Below are 25201 nucleotides of genomic sequence, written 5' to 3'. Positions count from 1 at the left end.
TCTACTCTTAAATATCTCCAGAGATGGAAAATACCACAACCTCCCTAAGCAATTTATTCCAGTGTTTAACCACCCTGACAGTTAGGAACTTTTTCCTACTGTCCAACCTAAACCTCCCTTGCTGCAGTTTAAGCCCATTGTTTCCTGTCCTATGCTCAGAGGCCAAGGAGAACGATTTTTCTCCCTCTTCCATGTTAACACCCTTTTAGATACCTGAAAATGGCTATCAAGTCCCCTCTCAAACATCTCTTTTCCAAAGTAAACAAGCTCAATTCTTTCAGTCTTCCTTCATAGGTCATGTTCTCTAAACCTTTAATCATTCTCGTTGCTCTTCTCTGGACCTTCTCCAATTTCTGCACATCCTTCTTGAAATGTGGTGCCCAGATCTGGACACAATACTCAATTGAGGCCTAATCAGCACAGAGTAGAGCGGAAGAATGACTTCTCGTGTCTTGCTCACAACACACCTGTTGATGCATCCTAGAATCATGTTTGCTTTTTTTGCAACAGCGTCACATTGTTGACTCATGTTTAACTTGTCATCCAGTTGATCCCTTTCAGCAATACACCTTCCTAGACATTCACTTCGCATTCTGTATATGTGAAACTAATTGTTCCTTCCTAAGTGGAGGACTTTGCATTTGTCCTTATTAAACTCCATCCTCTTTACTTCAGACCATTTCTCTAGTTTGTCCAGATCATTTTGAATTATGACCCTATCCTACAAAGCACTTGCAATCCCTCCCAGGTTGGTATCATCTGCAGACTTAATAAGCATACTCTGTATGCCATCAGCTATATAATTGAGAAAGATATACAACAGAACCTGTCCCAAAACAAACCCCTGCAAACGCCCACTTGTTATGCTCTTCCATCATGATCATGAACCATTAATAACTACTCTGAGAAAGGTTATGCACCCACCTTATATTAGTCCCATCTAGATTGTATTTGCTTAGTTAATTGATAAGAAGGTCATGCAAGACTGTATCAAATGACTTATTAATGTCTAAGTACACTACGTCCAACCTCTTCTCCCTTACCCACAAGATTTGTTATTCCATCAAAGAAAGCTATCAATTTGGTTTGACATGATTTGTTCTTTACAAATCCATGCTGGCTGTTACCTTTCATGTTATTTTCATCCAGATGTTTGCGGATGAAATGCTTAATTTCTTGCTCCATTATCTTCCCTGGCACAGAAGTTAAACTGACTGGTCTCTAGTTTCCTGGGTTGTTCTTATTTCCCTTTTTATAGATGGGCACTATAATTGCCGTTTTCCAGTCTTCTGGAATCTCTCCTGACTTCCATGATTTTTTGAAGATGATAGCTAAAGGCTTAGATATCTCCTCTATCAGCCCCTTGTGTATTTTAGGATGCATTTCATCAGGCTCTGGTGCAGTAGCAGTCAAAAAAGCCAACAGAATGTTAGAAATTATTTTAAAGGGGATAGAGAATAAGACAGAGACTTATTCATCATTATCATCAACAACCATGGGCTCGACGCTCGTTGGTGTTCGATACCTCCCTCACGATTTCATTCCATCTTTCCCTGTCCAGTGCGGAGTGGCTTAGTTTCTGTAGACTAGCTCCGCATCCATCTACTATATCTTCTACCCTTTCTCTGTGGGACCTGCCTCTCCAATTCGGATCATCTATTATGCCGAATACCAGGGTCTTCACTTTTTGCTCATCATTCATTCTGCAGATATGCCCGGTATGCCCACATCTTGAACACTACATGTAGATGTGGTTGATTCATCTCAAAAAAAGAAATACTGGCATTGGAAAAGGTTCAGAAAAGGGCAACACAAATGATTAGGGGTTTGGAACAGGTGCCATATAAAGAGAGATTAAAAAAAAATTGGGACTTTTCATCTTAGAAAAGATGAGACTAAGGGGGGGATATGATTGAGGTCTATAAACTCATGACCAGTGTGGAAAAAGTGAATAAGGAAAAGTTATTTACTTGTTTCCAAAACATAAGAACAAAGGGTCACCAAATGAAATAAATAGGTAGCAGGTTTAAAACAAACAAAAGGAAGTTTTTTTTTCCCCACACAGTGCATGGCTGGCCTGTAGAACTCCTTGCCAAAGGATGTTATGAAGACCACAATTTTAACAGGATTCAAAAAAGAACAAGATAAATTCATGAAGGTTAGGTCCATCAATGGCTATTAGCCAGGATGGGTAGGAATGGTGTCCTTAGCCTGTTTGTCAGGGGCTGGAAATGGATGACATGACAGGAGAAGGATCACTTGAAGACTGCCTGTTTCTGTTTACTCCCTTTGGAGCATCTGTCATTAGCCAAGGTTGGAAGACAGGATACTGGGCTAGATAAACATTTCATCTGACCCAGTATGGCCATTCTTATGTAAGGGGGTTTCATGAACTCCCTTACCAATCAAGTACCTGGAATAGAAAATGCTACTGTTGCCCCAACAATTTCAGAACCACATTTGATCCATTTCTATTTTCAAGTTGTGGCATCTGCCCACATTCTCCATCATCTATAAACTGATGGGTTAATTCACCAGCCCAAGAAAGAAAAAGTACCATACCTATTCTATTCTATATGGGTACGTCTACACAGCAGCGTTATTTCAAAATAATGTCAAAATACTGTCAAGCTGGAGGACTTCTTACTCCAACTCCTGTAACCCACACTGTACAAGGAATAAGGGAAGTTGGAGGGAGAGCGCTCTGCTTCAAAGTAAGTGCTGTGTGGACATGAATATTTACCCAATTTCTAAATAAGCTACGCAACTGACGTAGCTCAATTTCCATAGCTTATTTCGAGTTAAGCCCTGCTGTGTAGACGCACCCTATAGTCTTTTAAATTGCAATCCATCATAAGGGCCTTCCAATCATAATAAGCTGTGTGTCCATACAGATATTATTTTGTTTGTTCTCTTATCTTATCCCAAGAAGGGAAACATATGTTCTGTAGAATGTCTTTTGATAGGGCCTTTTTATTTTTTGGAGGGAACTGTTTTGTGGTAGCTTATTTTCCTCCTTCAGGCTCTTCCTCAAGACACAATTGCTTTAAACACAAAAAACTCATCAAAAGACACCTTATTTCCTCCAATCCCTGAGGGCACATCTACACTGTGGCACTATTTCAGGATACTTCCAGTACCCCCAAATAACATATTCCATGTCTTGACAGTATGCCCGTTATTTTGAAATATCTTACAAAATAATGGGTATGCTATTCCAATGTCCTGGTAAACCTTGTTCCACGAAAATTGAAGGATCTGTCGGAATAGTGGTCTCATTTTTCAAAAACAGTTTGTCCCAACCACTTCAAATCTGAGCGAAAAAAATCTCGGCTGGCATCACACCACACATGAAAATTTGATATGGAAATTATTCCTGAACAAAGCCCCTAGAGTGTGAGAGGATAGTAAATCTTATTTAGAATGTGAAGGTCAATGAAGATAAACCCTAAAGGGTAGACAGTGTCAGCAAATGGACAGTTCTCCTAAAAATTTTTTTGCCAATTTAAAATTAAACATCTATATAACCTAAAGCTTCACCTTCCTTTGAGAGATGCATAGTGAAAAATGGTCAATTTTTTCAGTCCCTCTTTTTTTTTTTACTTGATACTACCATTGTTCTGATTGCATTATCTCAGAAAACTGAAAATCTTTGTACCTCATTGTCTCCATCTGAAAAACACTTATTTTCCTTTAAAAAGTGCTTGAGCTCATCAGCTGAAAAGTGCTACACAGAGTGTACAATTATTATAGTACTTGAGTTACCTTTAAAAATTAATGGAGATTGCCTATCTCCTAGAACTGGAAGGGACCTTGAAAGGTCATTGAGTCCAGTCCCCTGCCTTTAGAGCAGGATCAAGTACACCATCCCTGACAATTTTTGCCCCAACTCCCTAAATAGCCTCCTCAAGGATTGAACTCACAACCCTGGGTTTAGCAGGCCAATGCTCAAACCACTGAGCTATTCCTCCCCCTTTCCAGTCAACTTATTTCAGTTATGAACACCTTCAATGAGAATTATTGTAGCTATAGGATTCTATCATTCTTTCATGAGTATTAATGCTGTCTATGCAATTTAAAAAGACATTCAGATTTTTTTTTAAATGACATGAATATTTACCCAAAAGAGAAAAAAGCATCTGAGGTTAGTAAAAAGTTAACTATTTCAAAAATTTGTATTTTGTCTGTTTCTGGGTATGTCCTTTCTGAAGCCTGAAACCAGATGACCTAGTTTTGCATTTCTTGGAAATTTGAGATGTTAAGCCAAACTCATTCTCCTGTGAGAGCGTCAATCTTCACTTCTCACAATTAGACTGAAAATCTATGGACTCTGAAGACAGTGACCAAATGAACTTTTTCCTATGAATATAGCTTTCTATTTCTCAGTTTCTCTGCAATAAAATTAACTCCAGTTGAAATTTAAGGATTCAATTTACATTGATGGCTAAATTACAGCACATATCAACAAAATAGCACTATTTTTTACAACTCCATCAATAGCAGTGGGAAACAATCTTCCAAAAAAAAGTTCTCCCAATCAATATATCAAATGAGAATTTCAATCCATCTTGTTTCACTAAAAATGGCAAAAAGTATGTATAACATTTAAAACCTGTTTTGCCTCTAACAGCAAATGTGGCGCCTGCTGGGATGATTATCCAATGATCTCCCTAGATGAAATAAACTAGGTAAAAGCAGATTGCGATGTGCCCTTTCAGAAACCGTTTAGCATCAATCACAGAGGTCACATTCTGCCTTTCAAATTTCTTCAGCTGAGAACCACAGTACTTGACCTACTGTACTGAAGTCTCCTTTCTGAAAAATTACTCAACTTCATTTTTCTTTCATATTCTTGAGTAATAAAGTCAAAATGTCACTTTCAGCTAAATAAACAGAAGACATGGTATTTGAAGATCCTACTTACTTCTTAAGATGCACTAAAACTACTCTGGCAAACTCCCAATCAGGCACAGTACACCTTTTAGCATAACTGTGTCATGTGTGTATAAATGAAAAATCAAGAATATTCTTCCAAGAAAGTGATTGGGAAAGTAATGATGCAAGCTCTTAGTGGAGTGTTTATTCACAAATACTAAACTGCATACTAAAGAAAGGGTATGCATAGAAAAGAAAAGGGATAACGAATTATGTATTATATGATTTTTCTGAAGATTAAATCTGAACACGTCTTTGCTCATTTTTTGTATATAGTTAAATCTTATCTGATTACACTAAGAATCTATAGAATATGAAGACAATGACCAAATGAACTTTTTCTAAGAATAACACAGTTTCTATTTCTCCGTAACCAAGTTAACTCAGATTTCAACAGCTTTCCTCCTCCCTCCCCCCACTTTGGACTGCTACCTGTGACTAGGCAAGGGCCAAATTACAGCTGACCATTCCAGGGTGCATTAAAAAAAGATACAGTCCTGCCAGGTTATACATTCAAGCAGGTGGAAGCCATAATTTGACTGAAAACACTAATCAAGAAGATAGGTAACTAGCTGGTTTGCCAGAAACAGTATCCCTGAGTAGGCAAGGATATTACCTCTAGCCCAGCTGAACACTACAAGGGAAGCTTCACTATACCTTATGCTTCACATACTATGCGTTATGCTCACCGAGCCCCCCTCCCACTCCCGGTAACCAGAGACCATGCCAATACCAGCGCATCTCGCCCACCCAGCTGAAGCCCTGGCCTCTCAACCCCCCATTCCCATCCCTGGTCTCACCCAGACTCTCATGGGCCCCCCAAGCCACAGCCAGCCCTGACCTCCACCCTGCCCACTTCCTCCTCCCTGCCCAAACTTGTCAGCCTCCCACTCCTCTTGCCCAGCTGCAGCCAGTCCTGGTCTTCTCCCCGGTCGCACATCCCCTCTCCCCAGCCTTTCATCCCCATCTGGCCACCAGAGGAAAGCAGGGACTGAGCCAGAGGCAGTGGGGGCTGCAGCAGCAGCTCCTTGCTGTGCTGGGGGCCCCAACATTCTAGGACCCAGAAAGGACCTGTTACCTCCGGCTGCTCGGCCCAAGCCTGCTGGGGCCACTGCATGCTTGGGATCCTTCCCCCACCTCAGCCCCCCGCCCTCTCCCAGCAAGGTAAGTGCACCAGCACCAACTTCCTGCCAGGGGAGAGGGAAGACAAGAAAACCTCGGGGCTGCACTCTGGTGGCGGCTCATGAAGAAGCATGCACTGCTGAAGTGAAGGGGTAGAGAGGGGGAGGGAGGGTGCAGGTAGTCGACAGGATTAACCGATAAATTCAGGTTTATTGGTTAACCGTGTAGTCAACTACAAGTTGACAACCTTAAATTTCACACAAATATATTGTAGCAAAGGGAAGGCGCCGGCAAACTGCATGTTTTGCAACATCTGGGTATTCTTGAATCAGGTTATCCCAAAAGTTAATTAGCAGAAATTCACTGAAATTGTCTGAACTGGTAATCAGAAGTCACATCTGTCAGGCTCTCTTTCCTGAGCTGATAAGCCAACTGGCTTGGCCTTTATTAAAAATGGATTTCTCACCCAAGAGTGGTCATCATTTGTGGGAGGAAAGTATTCTAAGAAAGGAGCTCAAGTCACACAAGTGCTTTACAAAGTCACTGAAAAGGTCTACATTGGGAGTGGAACTGATTTCAATCAAAAAGTCATCCAGTATAGGAAAGCAGTCTACGTTCTTTTCTTCTACAGGTGATGCCCCAAACTCTAGTTTTTGCAATAGAAATAGAAAATGTTCAACTTTATTCCTTGCAGCAACAGATTAACTTACTTCAGCTTGGTGAATTTATCTGCAGGATACACAAGTCTCAGTAGCCATGAGTAATCTGTCAAACAACCAGACAGTCAATGTTTGGGATCTACAAAGTAAACTAATGCTTCATAACAAAGCTCAAAAGTCTTAAGAGCACTTTTCCTTTGTGGTAGTCACCTCAGCTCCATATATTGAAGCAGCACTGTGAGATGACTCCCATTTCCTCACACAATTTGGACTGTCTGGCTTGTAGTGGTCTTGTTTTAATGTATTAGTAATTTGCACCACTTCATCCAGAACATTTTTAAGAACTACAGGCATCTTCTTAACAGCAAGAACTTGTCTATGGAGAACACCATGACGGATGGTGCAGTTTGGCACCATAGCTGTGTTTCGCCATACAGCTCCGGCCATCTTCCCAGCCATTGTCCTGGCACTGGCGCCACACGTATCAATACATTTTTCACAACTAATTTCATGTATTGGAATTATGCTGTTGTTAATACAGTTAAATATTTCTTCACCAGTCATATTTCTATGCAAGGATTTCCATATTAGCAAGTCCTCTTCCTAGGTTTTATCAAACATAACAGACAAACACAAGTAACACTAAGCTCTGTCACATCAGTGGACTCATTCAGTTGCAGAGAATACGCAGCACAAAAAATCAGTCAAGAAACTAGCTCTCAATATCAGCAGCAAGATCTTGAATGAGACGCGCAACATTATTTTTTTATGGCAGCACTGCTTCCACTTTTTAACTAAATTGTTCATCAAGTATACACATCACAATATCTTTTGCACAAGGCTTGATGCGTTTTTCTGGACTTGTGTATGCAGCACGTGCAATAGGGTAGCTCACTTTGCAGGATGCTTCTGTTGAGTATTCATTTTCTTATTTAGCAATTTTCATCACTGAAAGTGCACCAAGCTTTCACTTGAAAAGATGTATGCCTTTGACTTTGTGTTCAGAAGCACTTGTGTCTAAATGCCTTTGTAGTTTAGCAGGTATCAGAGAACTACTATTAGAAAGTACTTTGTTCAACACCACACACTGTGCTTTAGGAACATCTTTATTTTCAATGCAGGTAAATTCAAAAGACAATAACGCTCATCATACTTGCGCTTCTTATTGCCTGCTGCTAATCCCATGCATGCAGTTTCCTCTGACAGCTCACTTTCCATTTTTTCAGTCACAAAAGGTTTCGATTGTTCTTTTCCTATACCAAAATTTTGCTCATTTGTTTCAGCTGAAGTCCAAGTGTTAGAAGCCAAAGTTTCTTTCTTAGCCACTTATCCATGGAGAATATGTTTGGTAATAAAAATAGAGAAAGATGTATTGTGAAATGTTGAATGAAAATGCAGCATGAAGAGGCACTGTACTGCAGCAGGCTTCAGTACAAAGAAAATGGGAAATAAATGTCATTTAGCAGCTCGGGGGCAAAGCAAAAGTCAAGGCAGGTATCTAAGTGGGCGGAGCTTAGGGCAGAAGGTTGGGGTGTGGGAGGCACATGAATCAAGATTTGGGATGGAGGTCTCCAGACAGTGGGACGGGGAAGTTCGGGGGGGGGGGTGAACCTTGCCATACTCCCTCTCTCCCCCGCCATACTTACCAGGATGCTGCTTGTGTTTTCCTTCTTGCCACTGTTATTGAATGCAAAATGCACAGTTTGTCTGCCCTCCTTGCGAGAGTGAGAAATGCAGCCAACTGTGCACTTTCCCCTCACTCCCTGTTGAGAAGGGGAACAGCTGGCAGCATCTCCATTCAAATCTTTGGGGGAAGGGGCTTCAGCTGCCCCCATCTCCCTAAGTGGTGCCCGGCAAATGAGAGGCTTGGAGCTGAGGCAGTCCCAGACTGGTGGGGGCATGCCCCCACATCTGGGGCTCCTTTCACCTGCCTGCTGCTTAGTACAACCACCTGTAGCAGAGCCCCAGGAGCCAGGCTAAAAGCGTGTCCCACTTCCTCTTGCAGCAGAGTGCCCCAGCCAGCCAGCTCCTTCTTGCCCGAGTGTGACACCAGATCACACCGACATACATTCACCTCTGCTTGTGGAGAGGTCGGTCAGATGGCTGAACTGAGCATTTGAAGCATCTCATATGTGTTATCGAGTCTACCGCTCATGTGCATCTTGCTGTATACTACTGCAACATCTTCAGCTGAAGTCTGTGTTTTGCTGAGTTATGAATAGTTTTATATACCCTTGCCCTCTTTTCACGTCACAGGGTTGAGCTCGTTTATTGAGAATTATTGTAACAATATTCAATCTAACAGGCTATTTATAAAAACAGTCTTCTCAACTTTTAATAAAAAAATGTCGCTCCATATGGCTGTCATTAATATTTTCTTGTTGAGCCCCTGGATTCATCACATGGAGCCACTGGGCTCCACAGAGCACACTTTGACACATCCTTCATTAAAGGGTTCTCCCCTGGAGTAAGTAACTGTTACAGTAAATACAAAACACGTAGCATCTACCCATTTTAACACTGATTTTCATCACTACTATTTCCTATTTGTTGAAACTGACATTCACTAGGCTCTCTCCTGATCATTCCATCTTATTTACTTGCTAGCAGATGTACCTGGCACTGCTTGAGTTTGTACCTGAAGGGATTTTTCTTAAATAAACGAAAAATATACATGCATTATTTCAATGACTATTTTTCAAAAATGAAGGAAAATGAAAGTTGGAGTGAAAGTTCAGCGGTGAGAAAGTGCAGGGGAAATGAAGATGTGGGGGCTCAGGGAAGGGGGAGGAGGAGGGGGAGGGGGAGTTGAAGTCAAGGCAGGTGGTAGGTACAGGACTAAGCCCAGGAGGCTCAGGACGGGATACTAAGGGGGGCAGGACTTACCAGGGACCACCTGTGGAAGCAAGGGTGGTGCTGCTCCAATGGTGACCCCTTCCAGGGAGTGAGGCAGCACTCCCCTAGCAGCACCTCCTCCCCCGCCCCTCCTCGAGCTGCCTCCCATCGCATCATGCAGGCTGTCTAGGAGGAAAAAGGCTCCAGGGGCTGCCCTCTCCTGCAGCAACCCTCCCTCCCCCTCCCACAGCCTGCAAGCTGTGGCCTGCACGCTGACTGGGAGGACAAGGCTCTGGGGGATGCCCCCTCCTGCGGTGCTCCACCCATAGCCTGCAGCCTGTCTGGGGAGGAGCCAGGCTTTGGGGGCTGCTCCTCCTTCTAGCTGGCCTACAGGCTGTGAGGGAGGAGTCTCCAAAGGCTTCCCCCATTCCAGCAGCTTGCAGGGCCCAGGGGTGCTATCTAGGAAGGGGCTAGGCTATGGAGACTGGAGCCTGCTGGCCTGCCGGCTCTCCATAAGGGGGTAGGCTGTGGGTTTGAGACAGGGTGCTCCTTACTCATGTGCTAGTAGACAACATGGCAGAGCCCTACTCGGGGCTGTGGCCTCTCAGTGTAGTAGCTGTTCCCTGTAGCCACTCAGTATTTCATCCCTCCAAATCTCTGTCCCCCTTCCCTTTTCATTCCTCCTCTCTCTGCCCCTCCATTTCCACATTATCGAAAATAGTCCCATTCCCAACACTTTGCATTTTCCAGGCACAACCAAATCCTGACCATGGTTTTAGTTAGGATAAGGGGAAGCTGCATACCAAATTTGGTGGTCCTAGCTCTTACAGTTTAGGAGGCATTCTTGAACGGACAGACGCAAAGAGAGAGACACTCTAAAATACAGATAGATTTATTATTAATAGTAGGCTATATATTTTCATTGCTGAGTGTAAAACAAGGCCCTTTTTCTGAAGCACTTACTGCACTCTTGACTCATAACAGATAAGAACATGTTATCAAAAGGAACTGATACAAGCTCTTGACATCCTCTCTAAATCACAGGTCCCAAATAAAAAAAGCTAATAAGCAAGGGGAAGGGGGACATTCTGGACATTCTCTTAAGTTATCTCTACTTGATAGCATCCTTGAAACATTTTTGTGCAGCTAGTCTCAGCTTCTGTTTCATTGCACAGTTTTTAAAATACAGAACCAAGGTCTAAGACTATAGTTCAACTGATACTTTTTTAAAAGTACGTAAATATTTGCCTGTAGAAACTGAACTCTGAACCATTCACCCACTTGGATATCACTAGCTTACCTTTACATGACTGAAGTCACCAACTTTATAGCTTTCAGCTGGATTCATAGGTTTGCTCTCAACTCGTGGTTTGACAATCTGTCGAAAAGGACTGGAAAGCGGTAGTCCACTAACACTTATTCCATCTAGAAAAATAAAGAATCAGAATTTATTTTGTTTTTAAGTTTTAAGTAACATACCAATCTGCCTTATTCTAAAATAGCCTTAATTCATTATCAGATGGGGGGGGCGGGGGACATCAGGGAATGAAACAATCACTCTATATCAAAAAAAGTTAAAGAAAAGATGTGGTCATGATTTTGGTTCTGATGTAATGCTGACTAAAGGCAACAGAAAGCTACCCATTGACTTCAATGCGCTTTGGATGATATTCTCTAACTAAACTGGTACATTAGAATTCAATAAAATCCACAAGAAAGGATAACACAAAAAGGTACACAAAAGATTTATAGTGACCGGTGCTTACTAAATTGAGATACACAAAAGATAGATTTCATTCATTGCAATTATAATGAAAAAAACCACTAAGCATAACTACTAACAATGCCTTGGGGGCTCTTGTGCATTTCAAAGCCATGGAGTCCAGGGTCAGCGGGGGACTCACAGTTGACCCCAGGTTCTAGAGAAAGGACTCCCCAGCTTATCCCGGGTTCTGGTGAAATGACACGAGGAGCCAAGGGTCAGCTGGGGAGTCCCCAGCTGATACCAGGTTCCACAGCTGCCCCGTTGAAAGGCTCACAGGTGGCATTTTAAAGGGGCAGCCACTGCACAACTGATCCACAGATCAGCTGTGCAGTGGCTGCCCCCTTTGAAAAGCCGCCTGGGGGTTTCAAAGTAACTTTGAAGTACCCCTTCATCCCCTTTTGATGCCTCTATCTGATAGAGGCAGCAAAGGGGAAGGGGGATATCAACTAGTCAAAATACTATCTGATAAGCATTTGCTTATCAGATAGTCAACTAGTCCTTTACATCCTTACAGAAGAGCAGTGGGCCTGGCTGTGTTAGTGCGCTGCAGGCGGGAGCCTGCTCCAACTGTGCCAGGCGCCAGAGAACTGATTACCCTGTAAGCATGCCAGTAAGGCAATGCTTACCAGGTAACCAGTTACCCCTTTACATCACTAGAAATAATACAAATGCATAATGGAAACCTAAGTTCTGTATTGCAGTACTCATCCCAAAACAATGAGAAGTACACATTTTCAGAGGCATATTCTCAACTTTATATTTTACTAGTAGCCAGTATATATTGGTATATAAGCACACACAGTAATCGAAAGAAATATCAAGACAACTTTTATTACCAGTTGAACACCTCTAAACCAGACTTCCCTAGTCCGGAAATACCTCTGGTCCAGCATCATGGGTGACCCCCAGCTTTGGGGCTGGCTGTGACCAGGAGCTTAGCTAGATTAAAATCATGAAGCCACAGAGTCCAGAAGCACAACTCCTGTGCTCCAGTGAGCAAAAGCAGCAGAACCCCAGCAGAGCTCTAAGAGCAGAACCAACAAAGGCATGGCACCCCAGGAGAGGAGAGGTAAACATTGACCTTCCTTGGTACAGCAAATTCCCTTGTTCAGGACCTGTCGTGTCTCGAGGGTGCTGCACTACCGAGTCTCAACTTGTACTAATAAACCTACATACTTTAATGAAAGGAAAGAAGAAACTTATTCATTTGAATTGTAATTTTTTTCATTCTATTAAAGACCACATACTAAGCATAAATTGCGAAAACCTTTACTAAGGAGCACAGTCATAGCTCAATATGTAGAATTTTAGCTCTAATGCTAAAAGATTGAAGAAAAACCTATTTTATTCCCTTGTACTACACAAAGCAGCAAATAATTTCATATACTAATTAAATCCAAAGTGAAGTGGAAACCTAATTTCTGTTTCCACAAAAGTCATTTACACCAAAGTATAGGAGTACCATGGAATGACTATATAAAAGCAAAACAAAAGGAGAAACTTCAATTTTAAGTAAAAGTTTGAAAATAATGTGCTGATTCTTCCAGCAACAATAAATATAATAGCTTGTTAGCTACCAATTTAAGAAGAAATGGTGCACCATATGTAATTTTTGAGGTATAAACAGTTAAACCCCACTGCCGCATCTTTAGACAAGATTCCAGCTTAAGATTCCACTTGGCTTGGTAAACACATTGCTATATTTTAACAAAGAAATAATTGACAAATGTTTCTATATGTGGTTGTTATAAAATTCATACTTTCTATTTCTCACATTTAAAAATGGCAAGTATAAATTAATTTTTTATGTACAGTCAATTTTCTCTACAGCTATGAACTGAATTGGATAAAATAAAGAGCCATATACTGAGTCAGTGTCAAAATCATTCTTATATACTGTATTGTCTTCAAAAAATACCCCCGTCAAAATTTAATTATAACATCAAAAACTTCACTTCAATAAATAACATCAGGTATTTATCTATGCAGAGGTGGCATGGCCCAAAAACTAAAAACAAAGAAAACTGAATGCCTAACTAAGGTCCCATTTCATAGCCATTCTGTAGATGAGCCCAAGTGTATGACTGTTTTATTGTATACCTCAACCTATGCATCCTTCCCTCCATAACATATCTAAAATCATATCCCTTCACTCTGTGCAGAGGACCTCCTAAAGTCACAGTCATTCACAATTATCTCATATTTCATTATAACTCCTTGAGACAGAGAAAAGGATGAAAACATATCCCCCCAGCATACTCTACAGGTTCAGACACTAGAAGGCAAATTAAAGGAAAGCGCAAAATGCATTATCTATCTTAACATCTCATAATTTGGGGGCCTGACTTATGAGTTTTGGAACTAACAATACTGGATAATATTTTAGAATTTTATTAACCTATATTTTTGCCCACTCCCTACTTCCGTCTCCCCTTAAAGGAGCAAAAACAAAGCATTAGCATTATGGTCAAATTTTCAAAAACCCCATATGTTAAAATTAAGCAGAATCACTTCACCAATATTAGTCTTCTGAATACTACAAAACATGCACACATTAAAAGTTAGGCTCTTCTGAAACAAAAAATAATTTGCACAACATGTGGTATCATTCAGAATACTGAGCTGAGAAAAGAAAAATTTCTTAGTACAGAAATCCTTAAAGCTATAATCATTGAAATGAAAGATCATTGTGTCTCTGGCTGCTGGCAAATTAAAACAGTAAGATGCAGTAACTGCAGGCACATTATAAGACTGGATTATCTAAAGTGGAAACGAAAATAAATGTTAAAAGAAAAAGCAATAGAGATTTGTTCCCAAATGCCTAACTACACCCAACATAATACAAATCTGATATACCTAGCCATTAGAAGAACTATGTGTAAACTCAAAAGCTTGTTCCCCTCTCCAACAGAAGTTGTTCCACAAAATATACTACTTCACACATTTTGTGTCTCAAATTGTCAGTAACAGGAGCCTATATCAGGTTCTCCCATGTTTTTGACATCCATGTCTCCAAGAGAGAAGACTGTTAGTAAATATATACTTTCTTTGGTGGAGGGCTAATGAATCTTTTCAAGCACAAATGCCCACACTTAGTATTCACACCACCACCACCTGCTCAAAAAGGCAGGCTGCCTTGAAAATGTACTTTCTACTAAAGAAAAGCCATCTAATGTTGGGCTGCTGTTCCAAGTTAGCCCATGATCAGATGGAGTTTAACACCAGGTGTATTCCATCTCACAACAGCTCACTCTCTGCCTTCCCCGAAATGTATATTAATGAAACAACTACGTACAAAAGCTGTCATTGTTTAACTGCTGACAACAATTTTGTAATGCCTTAAAACATTCAGACTGCCCACCAGAATTCTACTGGCTGATCTCACCTATGAAGGGAGATTCTTTATCAGCCCCACAAAAAATTAATTTTAAAAATAGAATTAACTGTTAGCACCAGATGAAAGGCATATTTCTCAACTTAATGCTTCCTTAAGGCAAATACATGATACTTTTTCTATGATGAAACAGGAGGCCCTTCATTTCTCTCTCTTGACCCATAGATATCAATGTATCATTGACCCATAGAGGGTCAAGTAGAAGGAATTTCTCTTGACTTCAGCTCCATCGACTGGTTCTTGTTAGGACTCTCTGCTGGATTTAAGAGCCCTTTAGCATCCTCATTTCCCCCGTGAAAGCACTTACATAATAAAGTTCCTTCTTAATTTTCTTTATCATAAACTAGACAGATAGTGCTCTTTAAGTCTCTCAATATAAAGCATTTTCTCTAGCCTTTGAATCAGAATAGTACACCCTTTTCGATTTTCATCTTCCTTTTTAAAATGAAGATACCAGAACTCAGCACATTATGGCCTCCCCAATGCCATACACAGAGGGAAAAAATTGCTCTAATTCTAAACCGTCACTACTCTCCTATCATGTTAGCTTCTTTTGCCACAGCTTCACACTGCAAGCTCATGTTAATTTGCTTTTTCACTATGAACCTTAAATCCTTAGAGAGTCACTGAATACATTCCAGAATACATTTTTCCATTTTCTAAGCATGGCCTATGCCTTGATTCTGAATGTACAACCTTGCATTTAGCTATATTAAAGTATTTTATTTGAATGGACCCAGCTTACCAAGTGATGTGGATCACTCAGAATGACTACCCTGCCTCCTTCATTATTTACCACTTTACCCAACATTGTATCATTCACAAATGGTATTAATAGAGATGTTATCTTTACCTCCAGATCATTAATGAAAATGTTGAACAGCATTGGGCAAAGTATTGATCCCTAAAGTACTGAACCCTATTAAAAACACCTCTAACTCAATAATGACTCCCCCCAACAACTATTTTGTGAAATCTGGTCAATTAACTAGTTCTTAATACATTTAACAAACTTAATTAAAAGGTAACATTATGTATTAATTCATCTACACAGTTACCTTTTTCAATCAAAAAATCGGGTTTGACAAGATCTATTTTTTTCAACAAAACCTTACTTACTGGATTTGAGCTAGATTTTAAAAGAAGTTTTTTGGTAATATAAATGGAAAATTAAAAGTAGTGTATTTCAAAATTTGCTTCCTACAAAATCTCAATGAATTACTATTAAAAGACTGAAAATTGCCACAATATTTAATCCTGTGATTAACTCACCTGAATTAAAATGATCATGAGAGGCAAAAAATCAACTGCAATTCACTAAAGGCAAAATTACCTACTTATGTTTATCGAGGGAGTAGGGATACCAGGATTGTTTTTAAAGTCAAGTGGTGCTTGAAAATTTGTTAATATAGTGAAGAAAAGCAAATATCTCGTAAAAAAAAACAACCTAAAGAAAACTCTAAAAACTTCAGGTTGGGAAAAGTTAAACCGGTGTGGGGATCCTAAGACCCGGGAGCTGGATACAGCCCCTGGGTTGCCTGCGTCTGGCTCTGAAAGCTTAAAGTCTCCCCCAGCATTCGTGAGCCTATGCTGGCACAGCAGCTCCCTCAACCCCTGACTGATTTTTCTGTGGTCCCCCCACCCAAAGAAGGATCCCAACCCCCAAACTAACAAAATTACAGACTAACTTGGCTACCCCTCTGAAGCTTTCAATCTCCTAGAAACTCAGTAACAGATTTTTTTCTAAACTTTAAAAACAGACTTCAAAGAGAAACTGAAGAGCTCCAATTCATTTGCAAACTTGACACTATTATTCTGGGTTTCAATAGCTCCTGGAATGGATGGCTCACTATAAAAGCAAGTTTCCCACACCCTCTCATCAACTATTGAAACTGGGCCACATCTATCCTGACTCAATTGGCCTCATTAACATTGGCTGTCCACTTGATAAGTGTAACACCCTTCTTTTATGTGCTAGTGCCTGCCTCTACAATTTCTGCTCTGTTCATCTGACTAAGTGGGGTTTTCCCCCTGAAAGCTTATGCCCAAATAAATCTATCAGTCTATAAGGTACCATGGGACTCCTCGTTATTTTTGCAGATACAGACTAAAAAGGTCACACTTCTGATATTTGTCTTCATTACCACTGAAGCTAGGACAGGAAATAATTGGTTTGAATTACACTAAGGGAGACTCAGGTTGGACATCAGAAAAAACTTCTTAATTGTACTACAATCATTAAAAACTAGAACTGAAAGGGACCTTGAGAGATCCTCAAGTCCAGTTCCCCGCCCTTACAGCAGCACCAAGCACCTACACCATCCCTGATAGATGTCTACCCAACCTGCTCTTAAACATCTCCACTGATGGAGATTCAACAACCCCCCTTAGATAATTTATTCCAGTGTTTAACCACCCTGACAGTTAGGAAGTTTTTCCTAATGTCCAAAAGAAACCTCCCTTGCTGCAATTTAAGTCCACTGTTTCTTGTCCTATCATCAGAGGCTAAGGAAAACAATTTTTCTCCTTCCTCCTTGTAACACCTTTATAGATACCTGAAAACTGCTATCATGTCCCCTCTCAGTTTTCTCTTTTCTCAACTAAACAAGCCCAATTCTTTCAGTCTTCCCTCATAGGTCATGTTTTCTAGACCTTTAATCATTTTTCTTACTCTTCTCTGGACTTTCTCCGATTCCTCCACATATTTCTTATACACAAGACTTGTTATCCTATCAAAGAAAGCTATCAGCAGCTCTGGGGTCAGGGAGAATCATGTCCTACCCTGCCTCTCAGCCAACCAGTGACAGGCAGGGGTGGGGTCTCCTCCCAGCTTCAGAAGAGCAGTTCGCTGCACGGTGGGAAGGCTGCACAGAGCGCGGCACGGCAGCCGTGATCTGGACAGCAGCACTCAGCTGGCAGGCAACAGAGCTAGGTGAGCAGCTAATGCTGGGGGACTCTGAGGTGAGGGGTCTAAGAGGCAGGGGACTCATGCTGGGGAGCTCTGGGGGCACAGCTAATTTTGGGCGGCTCTAGGGGCAGGGCTAATACGGAGGACCTCTAAGAGGCGTGGGCTGACACTGACCAGCTCTGGGGGTGGGGCTAGTAGTGAGGGGGCTACAGGGAAAGGGCTGGCACTGTGGGGCACTGTGGGGCACTGGTGACAGCGCTAACATTGGAGACCTAGAGGTTGGTACGGGAAGGGCCATGGTGGAGTTGGGTACAGTGGGGCTCTGGAAACAGGAGGCTGGCATTGGGGGGGTGCAGGGGACTCTGGGGTCAGTGGCGGGCATTGGAGGGTAATGGAGAAATGTGGGGGACTCTAAGGGTTAGGTCTGGCACTGAGGGACTCCGGGGGCTGGGGCTTTTTATACTGGGGACTGGCAAACCCCTTCACAAACTTTTGGCAGACAAGTAACATTTTATTTGCATATGAATATGCAAATATGCAGATAAAACATTACCAGTCCACCAAAAGTTTGTGAATGTGTTTGCTGGTCCATGATATAAAAAAGGTTGGGAACTACTGGTCTAATTAATATATAGCCCTGCCTCAATACAGGGGACAGGATGAAGTGACCTGTCAAGGTCCCTTCCAGTCCTACATTTCTATGATTTTATGATGTATGAGTAAATTCTATACATGATGAGAAAAACGCTGGCTATGAGAATCATATCAGTAGCCATAGGTGCGCCATGTTAAATCCCACATATTACGTTGAAGATGTGTCCCTAAACATTGCATGATAATAATTTTCAAATAGGTATCCGTTCCACCCTCTGATTTTGAAAGATCGTATGAGGATCACACAGAAATGTTGGCCAAAATAAAACACTCTACTCCAAACAAAAGAGGAGTTTGCAACTAGATTTAGAATATAAGATTCATCAGTAAGTGACAGTCAAGGTCAATTTCTCTGTACACACCCAAACCAATACAAATATGTGCATCTATAATAAATGAAATGTATAGATATGCAAAGAAATTAAAATACCACTTCTGACCTTAGAACTTAATCCAAGAATATTTACTTTGTATGTTTTTACCAGTAATGTAGGTTATTTGGTTTTTTTAAACAGTGATGAAGTTTTAGCTTTTTTAATTTCTAGGTCTACTGCCATTAAATAATTATTTTATGACTCCCATAGTATCCAATGCCCACTATAATTTCCTCATGTGTGAAGATTTGACATTGGTAAAAATCTAAAACAATACGTAAAAATAAAGTCATTTTTTTAATAAAAGTGATGGATATCATATTATGTCAAGCCTACTTACCATCACTGAGGTCTTGCAGAAGGCTTTCCTGACAGGAGAAGTCTAGCTTCACTTTAATGTTTACATTAAATGTTGCAATCTTTCCAGGTTTGAGAGGAAACTGGGATAGGGTGTCTTCTAGCTTCCAACTCAGGAACTCACCATAGAGCTTTTCTATATTAAAAATGTACATAGTATATATAAGCATATGCACAAGAAGAGCACTAAGTTTTAAAATCAATACAAACAAATATCACGTTATATACCGGGTATAGATTATTTCTTTTCATTTTCTGTTTCAATGTGTGAACGTATTTGGAATTAAAGCATAAACAATTTAATTAATGCAGACAGGCCTGAGCAGGGCTGATGACACCAAGTGAAAGAAAAAGATGTTTACCCAGGAAACCAAAATACAAACTTTATTCAAAAGAACATCAAAAGAAACCCCTAGATGATGACCAAATTACAAGCAGCATGAAATGTACTTTTGCCTCTTCGAAGTGCAGCCTAAAAGTGAACTAAAGTAATCTTTATGCACTACTTAATCATAATCCACCCACCCCCAAAAAAACTAAGACAATCAATTCCAAAGTCAAATCCATTATTATTTCAGAGTGTCTGCAATTTGGAAATGGTCGGGGCTTCTTTGTTTTGAAAATACTTGCACAACCAACAAAAATGGGGTTTGTCACTAGATGTAATTTTTTTTTCCCCATCTGAAATCATCAAGTGGCATCATTGTGCTGCTTAGTGCCAAGGTTTCATTCAGTTTTCTCTGTGCTGAGATAGTAGGCTTAGCTTTGTTAAGGGTGTCTTCTTTAGAGCTAAATCACAGCAGGGCGGGGGCACCCTTTTGCTCCTTAGGCTGTCTCAATGCCCGTCAGTCCTTGGTTCTGGATGCTGACAGTACTGGGGCAGATTTGGCAGTCAGGTATAGGGATGTTAAATTGCGGGTAACCAGCTAATCTAGTAGTTGATGGAATTTCCATTGACTACTCTAATAATCGATAAGGTGGAAACTGCAAAGCCGCAATGGGGTTAAGCTCTCCAGCCTAGAAGCTAACACTGCTGTGGCTCTGCCTTTTAAATGTATTAAGAGCTGCCAGGCTCTTGATACATTTAAAAAGCAGGTGCACAGCCGAAGGCACCAGGAGCAAGCCGGGACAGCTGATTCCTGGCTCGCCCCTGGTCCCCCTTGCGAGTTTGGGACCGGGCACAGCCAGCAAACAGCTGATTCCAGGCTTGCACCCATTCCCCCTCTTATACCTCTGCCTCTTTTGTCCCCTCAACGACTCTGATGGGGGGGAACCAGCTTTTCACTGCTACTGGAAATCTCCAGCTAGAAGTGCAGGGCCACACAGATTCCTGAAGTGGAGCACCCACAGGGACGCTCCTCAAAGAAGGAATCAAGAGAACAGGAAAAGGACACAATCTCTCTCTCTCTCTCTCCTGCTGGGAAGTGTCTTTGATTAACCAGTTGTACAAGGAGATGTGAATTCCTTGTTTTCTTAAATATACTGCCACAGCCAATACTCTGGAAGCTGTGGAAAGTCCAAAAGACAGCACCATTTATTCATCCATGAGGGAGATCAAGTGCTGGCTCTTCCTGCAGCAGGTTGCCAAGGAACTCTGCTAGCATGGCACAACTGCTGAAATCTTACTTCACCACCACAGCCTGGTAGTTTCCAATGAAAAACTGTAATACTGCTGAGAGGCATAGACCTTCCTGTCCAATAGGTCCAGGAGCATCACAGCACAGTGTGGAGGAATCAATTTATGTGGGTTGGTGGGCGCATTCCCATTGCCACATGCACCATAATGGAGCCGGCAAGCAGCAGGCAGGTGAAAAAAAGGAAAAAACTACCAGAGTTCTGTCCTTTTAGGCATGGGAGAATAGCAACTTAGCATGCCTGCTCTTGCAGGACTAACATTAACCATAAAACTTCAACTACAACAGTAAAATGAAACAGCCTTGGGGTCAGCCTCCCCCTGTGTGGCTAATGAGGGAGTAGGCCTGACCTAGATGAGCAGGGTTTAAAAGCCAGAGCGACCAGGGGAGTGAAGCAGACAGGGGGCTGCCGACAGGGAAGTTGGGAGATCCCACTGCTGAACAGGCCAGCAGGAGTGTACTAGCCTTGGCGTGAGTAAGGTTGCTCTACTGTTTGCATTTTGTTTCTCTTTCTGTTCTGTTGCAGGTTGTTTCAATTACTGTGGCAGTTGTGATTGTGTGAGTGGGAGTATTTGATCTTTTGTTCCCTTGATCCCCGTATGGCTAACAAGGAGGTAGGCCTGACCTAGATGAGCAGGCTTTAAAAGTCAGAGGCAGAGTGACCAGGGGAGTGTATAGAGGGGGCTATAGACAGGCGAGTCCTAATATGGTTAGAAAGACCCACAACATCTGTGCCAGCACTGTTTCTGTCTCCTCCATCTGCACTTGTAGCCAGACAGGCCAGCTGACCATGGATGCCTCTACCCAGATCCTGGTGTGGTTTAGTAGGAACTAAGGCTTGCAATTCCCACTTACTGAAATCCAGACTGGGGAGACCATCCAGTGTGAAAGGTGCCTCATGGTGCAATCTCTCAGGAAGCAGGTAGGAGAGCTACAGGAGAAGATGGCTAGGCTCAAGAGCATCCAAATCCACGAGGAATTCTTTGAGATCATTCATGTGCAGACCTCATTGCAAAAGATGGCTGACACCACAGGTGAAGGAGGAGATAGCTCTGACTCGGGGGGAACACTAGCAGCTGGTCACTTCTGGCAGCGGGCAGTGCTCCACCCCTGCTGCCAACCTTCCTACCATAGCTCTGGAGAACATTTATGCTGTTCTGGATACAGGAGATAAAGTATCACCCCCTAAAGCAAAGCAGGGGAAGCCTTGTACCCCCAAAGACTCTCCTCTGAGGGGGATGGAGGCACCCATCTCTCACCCTGATGTCATCTCAGGAGATATGCCACCTGCCAGAGGTCCGTATCCAAGATGTTATAGAGGCATTGTCAAGAATTATCGAGTCTTCTGTCAAATACTCCATGCTACTCATCCATGTGGGCACAAATGATACTGCAAGGTGCGATCTTGAGCAGATCAAGAGTTACTAATGGGAGGTCTCTGGGAGCATGGGTGAAGGACTCTGGAGCACAGGTGGTGTTCTCTTCAGACTTTCCTGTCAAAGGTAAAGGCTCAGGCAGAGACAGGTATCCTGAAGAGGTGAATGCCTGGCTGCGAAGATGGTGTCACCAGGAGGGATTTGGCTTCCTTGACCACAGGATGCTGTTCCAAAGAGGACTGCTAAGCAGGAAGGAGAAGAGAGTATTTGGAGGCAGACTGGCTAACCTAGTGATAAAGGCTTTAAACTCTGTTAGATGGGGGCAGCTGACCAAAGCCTACAGGTAAGTGAAAAACATGGAGACCTGCGAGATGGCTCAGAAATGGGAGGGAGCATGGGCTATAATAGCAGAGATAAAGAAGGGACAAGGCAGAACTGGGGGGGGGGGGGGCAAAATCAAATCAGTATCTTAGATGCTTATATACAAAGGCAGTTTTGGAACAGGTTCTGTTCAATATCTTCATCAATGATTTAGATGATGGATAGAGAGTACGCTCATTAAGTTTGCAGATGATACTAAGCTGAGAGGGACTGCAAGTACTTTGGAGGATGGGGTCAAATTTAAAAAGGATTTGGACAAACTGGAGAAATAGTCTGAGATAAATAGAATGACGTTTAATATTGACAAATGCAAAGTAATCCACTTATGAAGGAACAACCCATTTCATACAGATAGAGTCGGAAGTGATTGTCTAGAAAGAAGTACTGATGAAAAGGATTTACAGGTCATAGTGGACCCCAAGTGAAATATGAGTTAACAATGCAACACTGTCACAAAAAAAGCAAACATGATCCTGGGATGCATTAGCAGGAGTGTTGTGAGCAAGACATGAGACCTCATTTTCCCGCTCTATTCTATGCTCATTAGGCCTCAATTGGAGTATTGTGTCTAGTTCTGGGCACCACATTTCAAGAAGGATGTGGAGAAATTGAAGAAGGTCCAAAAATGATTAAAGGTCTAGAAAACATGACCAATGAGGGAAGACTGAAGGAATTGGGCTTGTTTAGTTCAGAAAAAAGACAACAGAGGGGACATGATAGCAGTTTTCACGTATCTAAAAGGGTGTTAACATGGAAGAGGAAGAAAAATTGTTCTCCTTGGCCTCTGAGCATAGGACAGGAAACAATGGGATTAAACTACAGCAAGGGAGGTTTAGATTGGAAATTAGGAAAAACTTCCTAACCATCAGGGTGTCTAAACACTAGAATAAATTGCCTAGAGAGGTTGTAGAATCTCCGTTTCTGGAGATATGTAAGAGTAGGTTGGATTGACATCTATCAGGGATAGTGCTTGGTCCTGCCATGAGGTCTCTTGTTCCCTTCCAGTTCTAGTAGTCTATGAAACAGCCACTGATATCAATCACTTATTACCAAGAAAAACAAGGACCAAAAAGAAAAAGAGGGTTCAAAGTTCTGATCCCACAGTAGCCACAAGAAACAGCAGTGGGGTCAAGACAATGACACCTCAATAACCTAAGGGAACAAATGTGCAGTTACAACAAGAGAGTTCCAATTTCTGTTTTGAATGTACATTTAAAACAGAGTTTAATAGCTACAAGTGTAAAACTGAATGTTGTCAGTGTTCTCAGATGAAAATTAATTTGCATCTTGTATTTCATAGTCAATTTATTAATGCTGACATCTCATAGCAACTACAGAATATAATTGACAGGAACTGCTTTTGTGTGTATTTTAGAAACACATGATTTGTTCAAAGAAATCTAATTCCAATGTGAAATGTATTGCATCTGGGGATCAAAATATAATATGAATGACTGGTTTAATTTTTCACCCATAAATGTGTTTGTTTGAAACAGCTACAATGTAGGGAGGCTTTTCATATTAGACTAAGGTGGGAGAGCAAATATCATTGAATCACAGGGTTGGAAAAGACCTCAGGAGGTCATCGAGTCCAATCCCCTGCCCAAAACATCCCAACTAAATCATCCCACTAGGGCTTCATCAAGCCAGTACTTAAACACGTCTAAGGATGGAGATTCTACCACCTCCCTAGGTAACTCTCGTAGTAAAATAGTTTTTCCCCAATATCCAATCTAGACCTACCCCACTGCAACTGGAGACCATTGATCCTTGTTCTGCCATCTATCATGACTGAGAACAGCCTCTCTCCATCCTCTTTGGAACCTCCCTTTATGGGTAAGAAATCCTGATTAAAAGAGGATTTGAAACATCACTGGAAAACACATAGTGAGGTTTTCTGCCCTGACCAACAAGTTCTGGCTGCCCTATCAGTTGATGTATGTAGTTGTCACATCAGATCATGACACGCAGGCCCTTGGAGCAGGACTCCCAGATGTGCTAGGCCAAAATAAAGAGTTTCAGCACATTAATATTGAGGACACAAGAGACTAAAATTTTAAGTATGGCAAATGATTTCAAGTGCCCGACATGAAACACTTTCACAGACTTCAGAAAGTGCTGAGTACACGGTCTCCAAAGAACAGACACAGTTATAGAGTCTCAAGCTAGTCATCCAAAAATCACTGTTACTTATGAAAATGTAGGCTTTGGCAGGTGTCTTGACAAGTGTCCCCACAGGGAAGAAAAAGAAGCAAAAAAAAAGTGAGGAGGGAAGTGATTATATCCCTCTATTCAGCAATAGTGAGGCCACATCTGTAGTACCACATCCATTGTTTAGACCCCACGACTACAGAAAGCATGTGGGAAAATTGTTGAGTCCAGCAAAAATGATTAGGGGGCTGGAGTGCGTGATTTATCAGGAGAGGCTGGGCTTATTTACAGAAACGAAGAGTGAGAGGTGATTTTATAGCAGCCTTCTATTACCTGAAGGGGGAGATCCAAAAAGCATGGAACTGGGTTTCTCAATAGAGGCAGATGACAGAACCAAGAGCAATTGTCTAGACTAGTTTGGATATTAGAAAAAACTATTTCACTAGGAGAGTGATGAAGCACTGGAATGAATGCCTAAGAGAGGTGGTGTAATCTCTATCCTTAAAGGTTTTTAAGGCCCAGCTTGACAAATTCCTAGCTGGAATGAGTGAGATAGGCTTGCCTTGCTTTGAGCAGGGGGTTGGACTAGATGACCTCCAATCCTAATCTTCTATGAATCTATGTCTAAAAGTGGAGATCATCCGAACACCACCTAC

At 41.7% G+C, this 25201-nt stretch overlaps 1 protein-coding gene across 2 annotated transcripts in view; it reads right to left on the bottom strand.

Moving 5' to 3' along the window:
- The window catches only part of TRAPPC9 (trafficking protein particle complex subunit 9), a 655570-nt gene that overhangs the window by 504189 nt on the left and 126180 nt on the right, over positions 1–25201 (bottom strand). For both annotated transcript variants that reach the window (XM_075920070.2, XM_075920072.2), the window contains exons 16-17: positions 18987–19139; positions 10852–10976 (exon numbers count right to left, since the gene is read on the bottom strand). In XM_075920070.2, the coding sequence (XP_075776185.2) occupies positions 10852–10976; positions 18987–19139 (278 nt within the window). The remainder of the gene's footprint in view (positions 1–10851; positions 10977–18986; positions 19140–25201) is intronic.

The sequence above is a fragment of the Pelodiscus sinensis genome, chromosome 2 (assembly GCF_052426305.1).
Source record: "Pelodiscus sinensis isolate ZL-2025 chromosome 2, ASM5242630v1, whole genome shotgun sequence".
NCBI lineage: Eukaryota > Metazoa > Chordata > Testudines > Trionychidae > Pelodiscus > Pelodiscus sinensis.
Note: the sequence above shows the minus strand (reverse complement) of the source record. Positions and strands in the feature narration are given on the sequence as shown.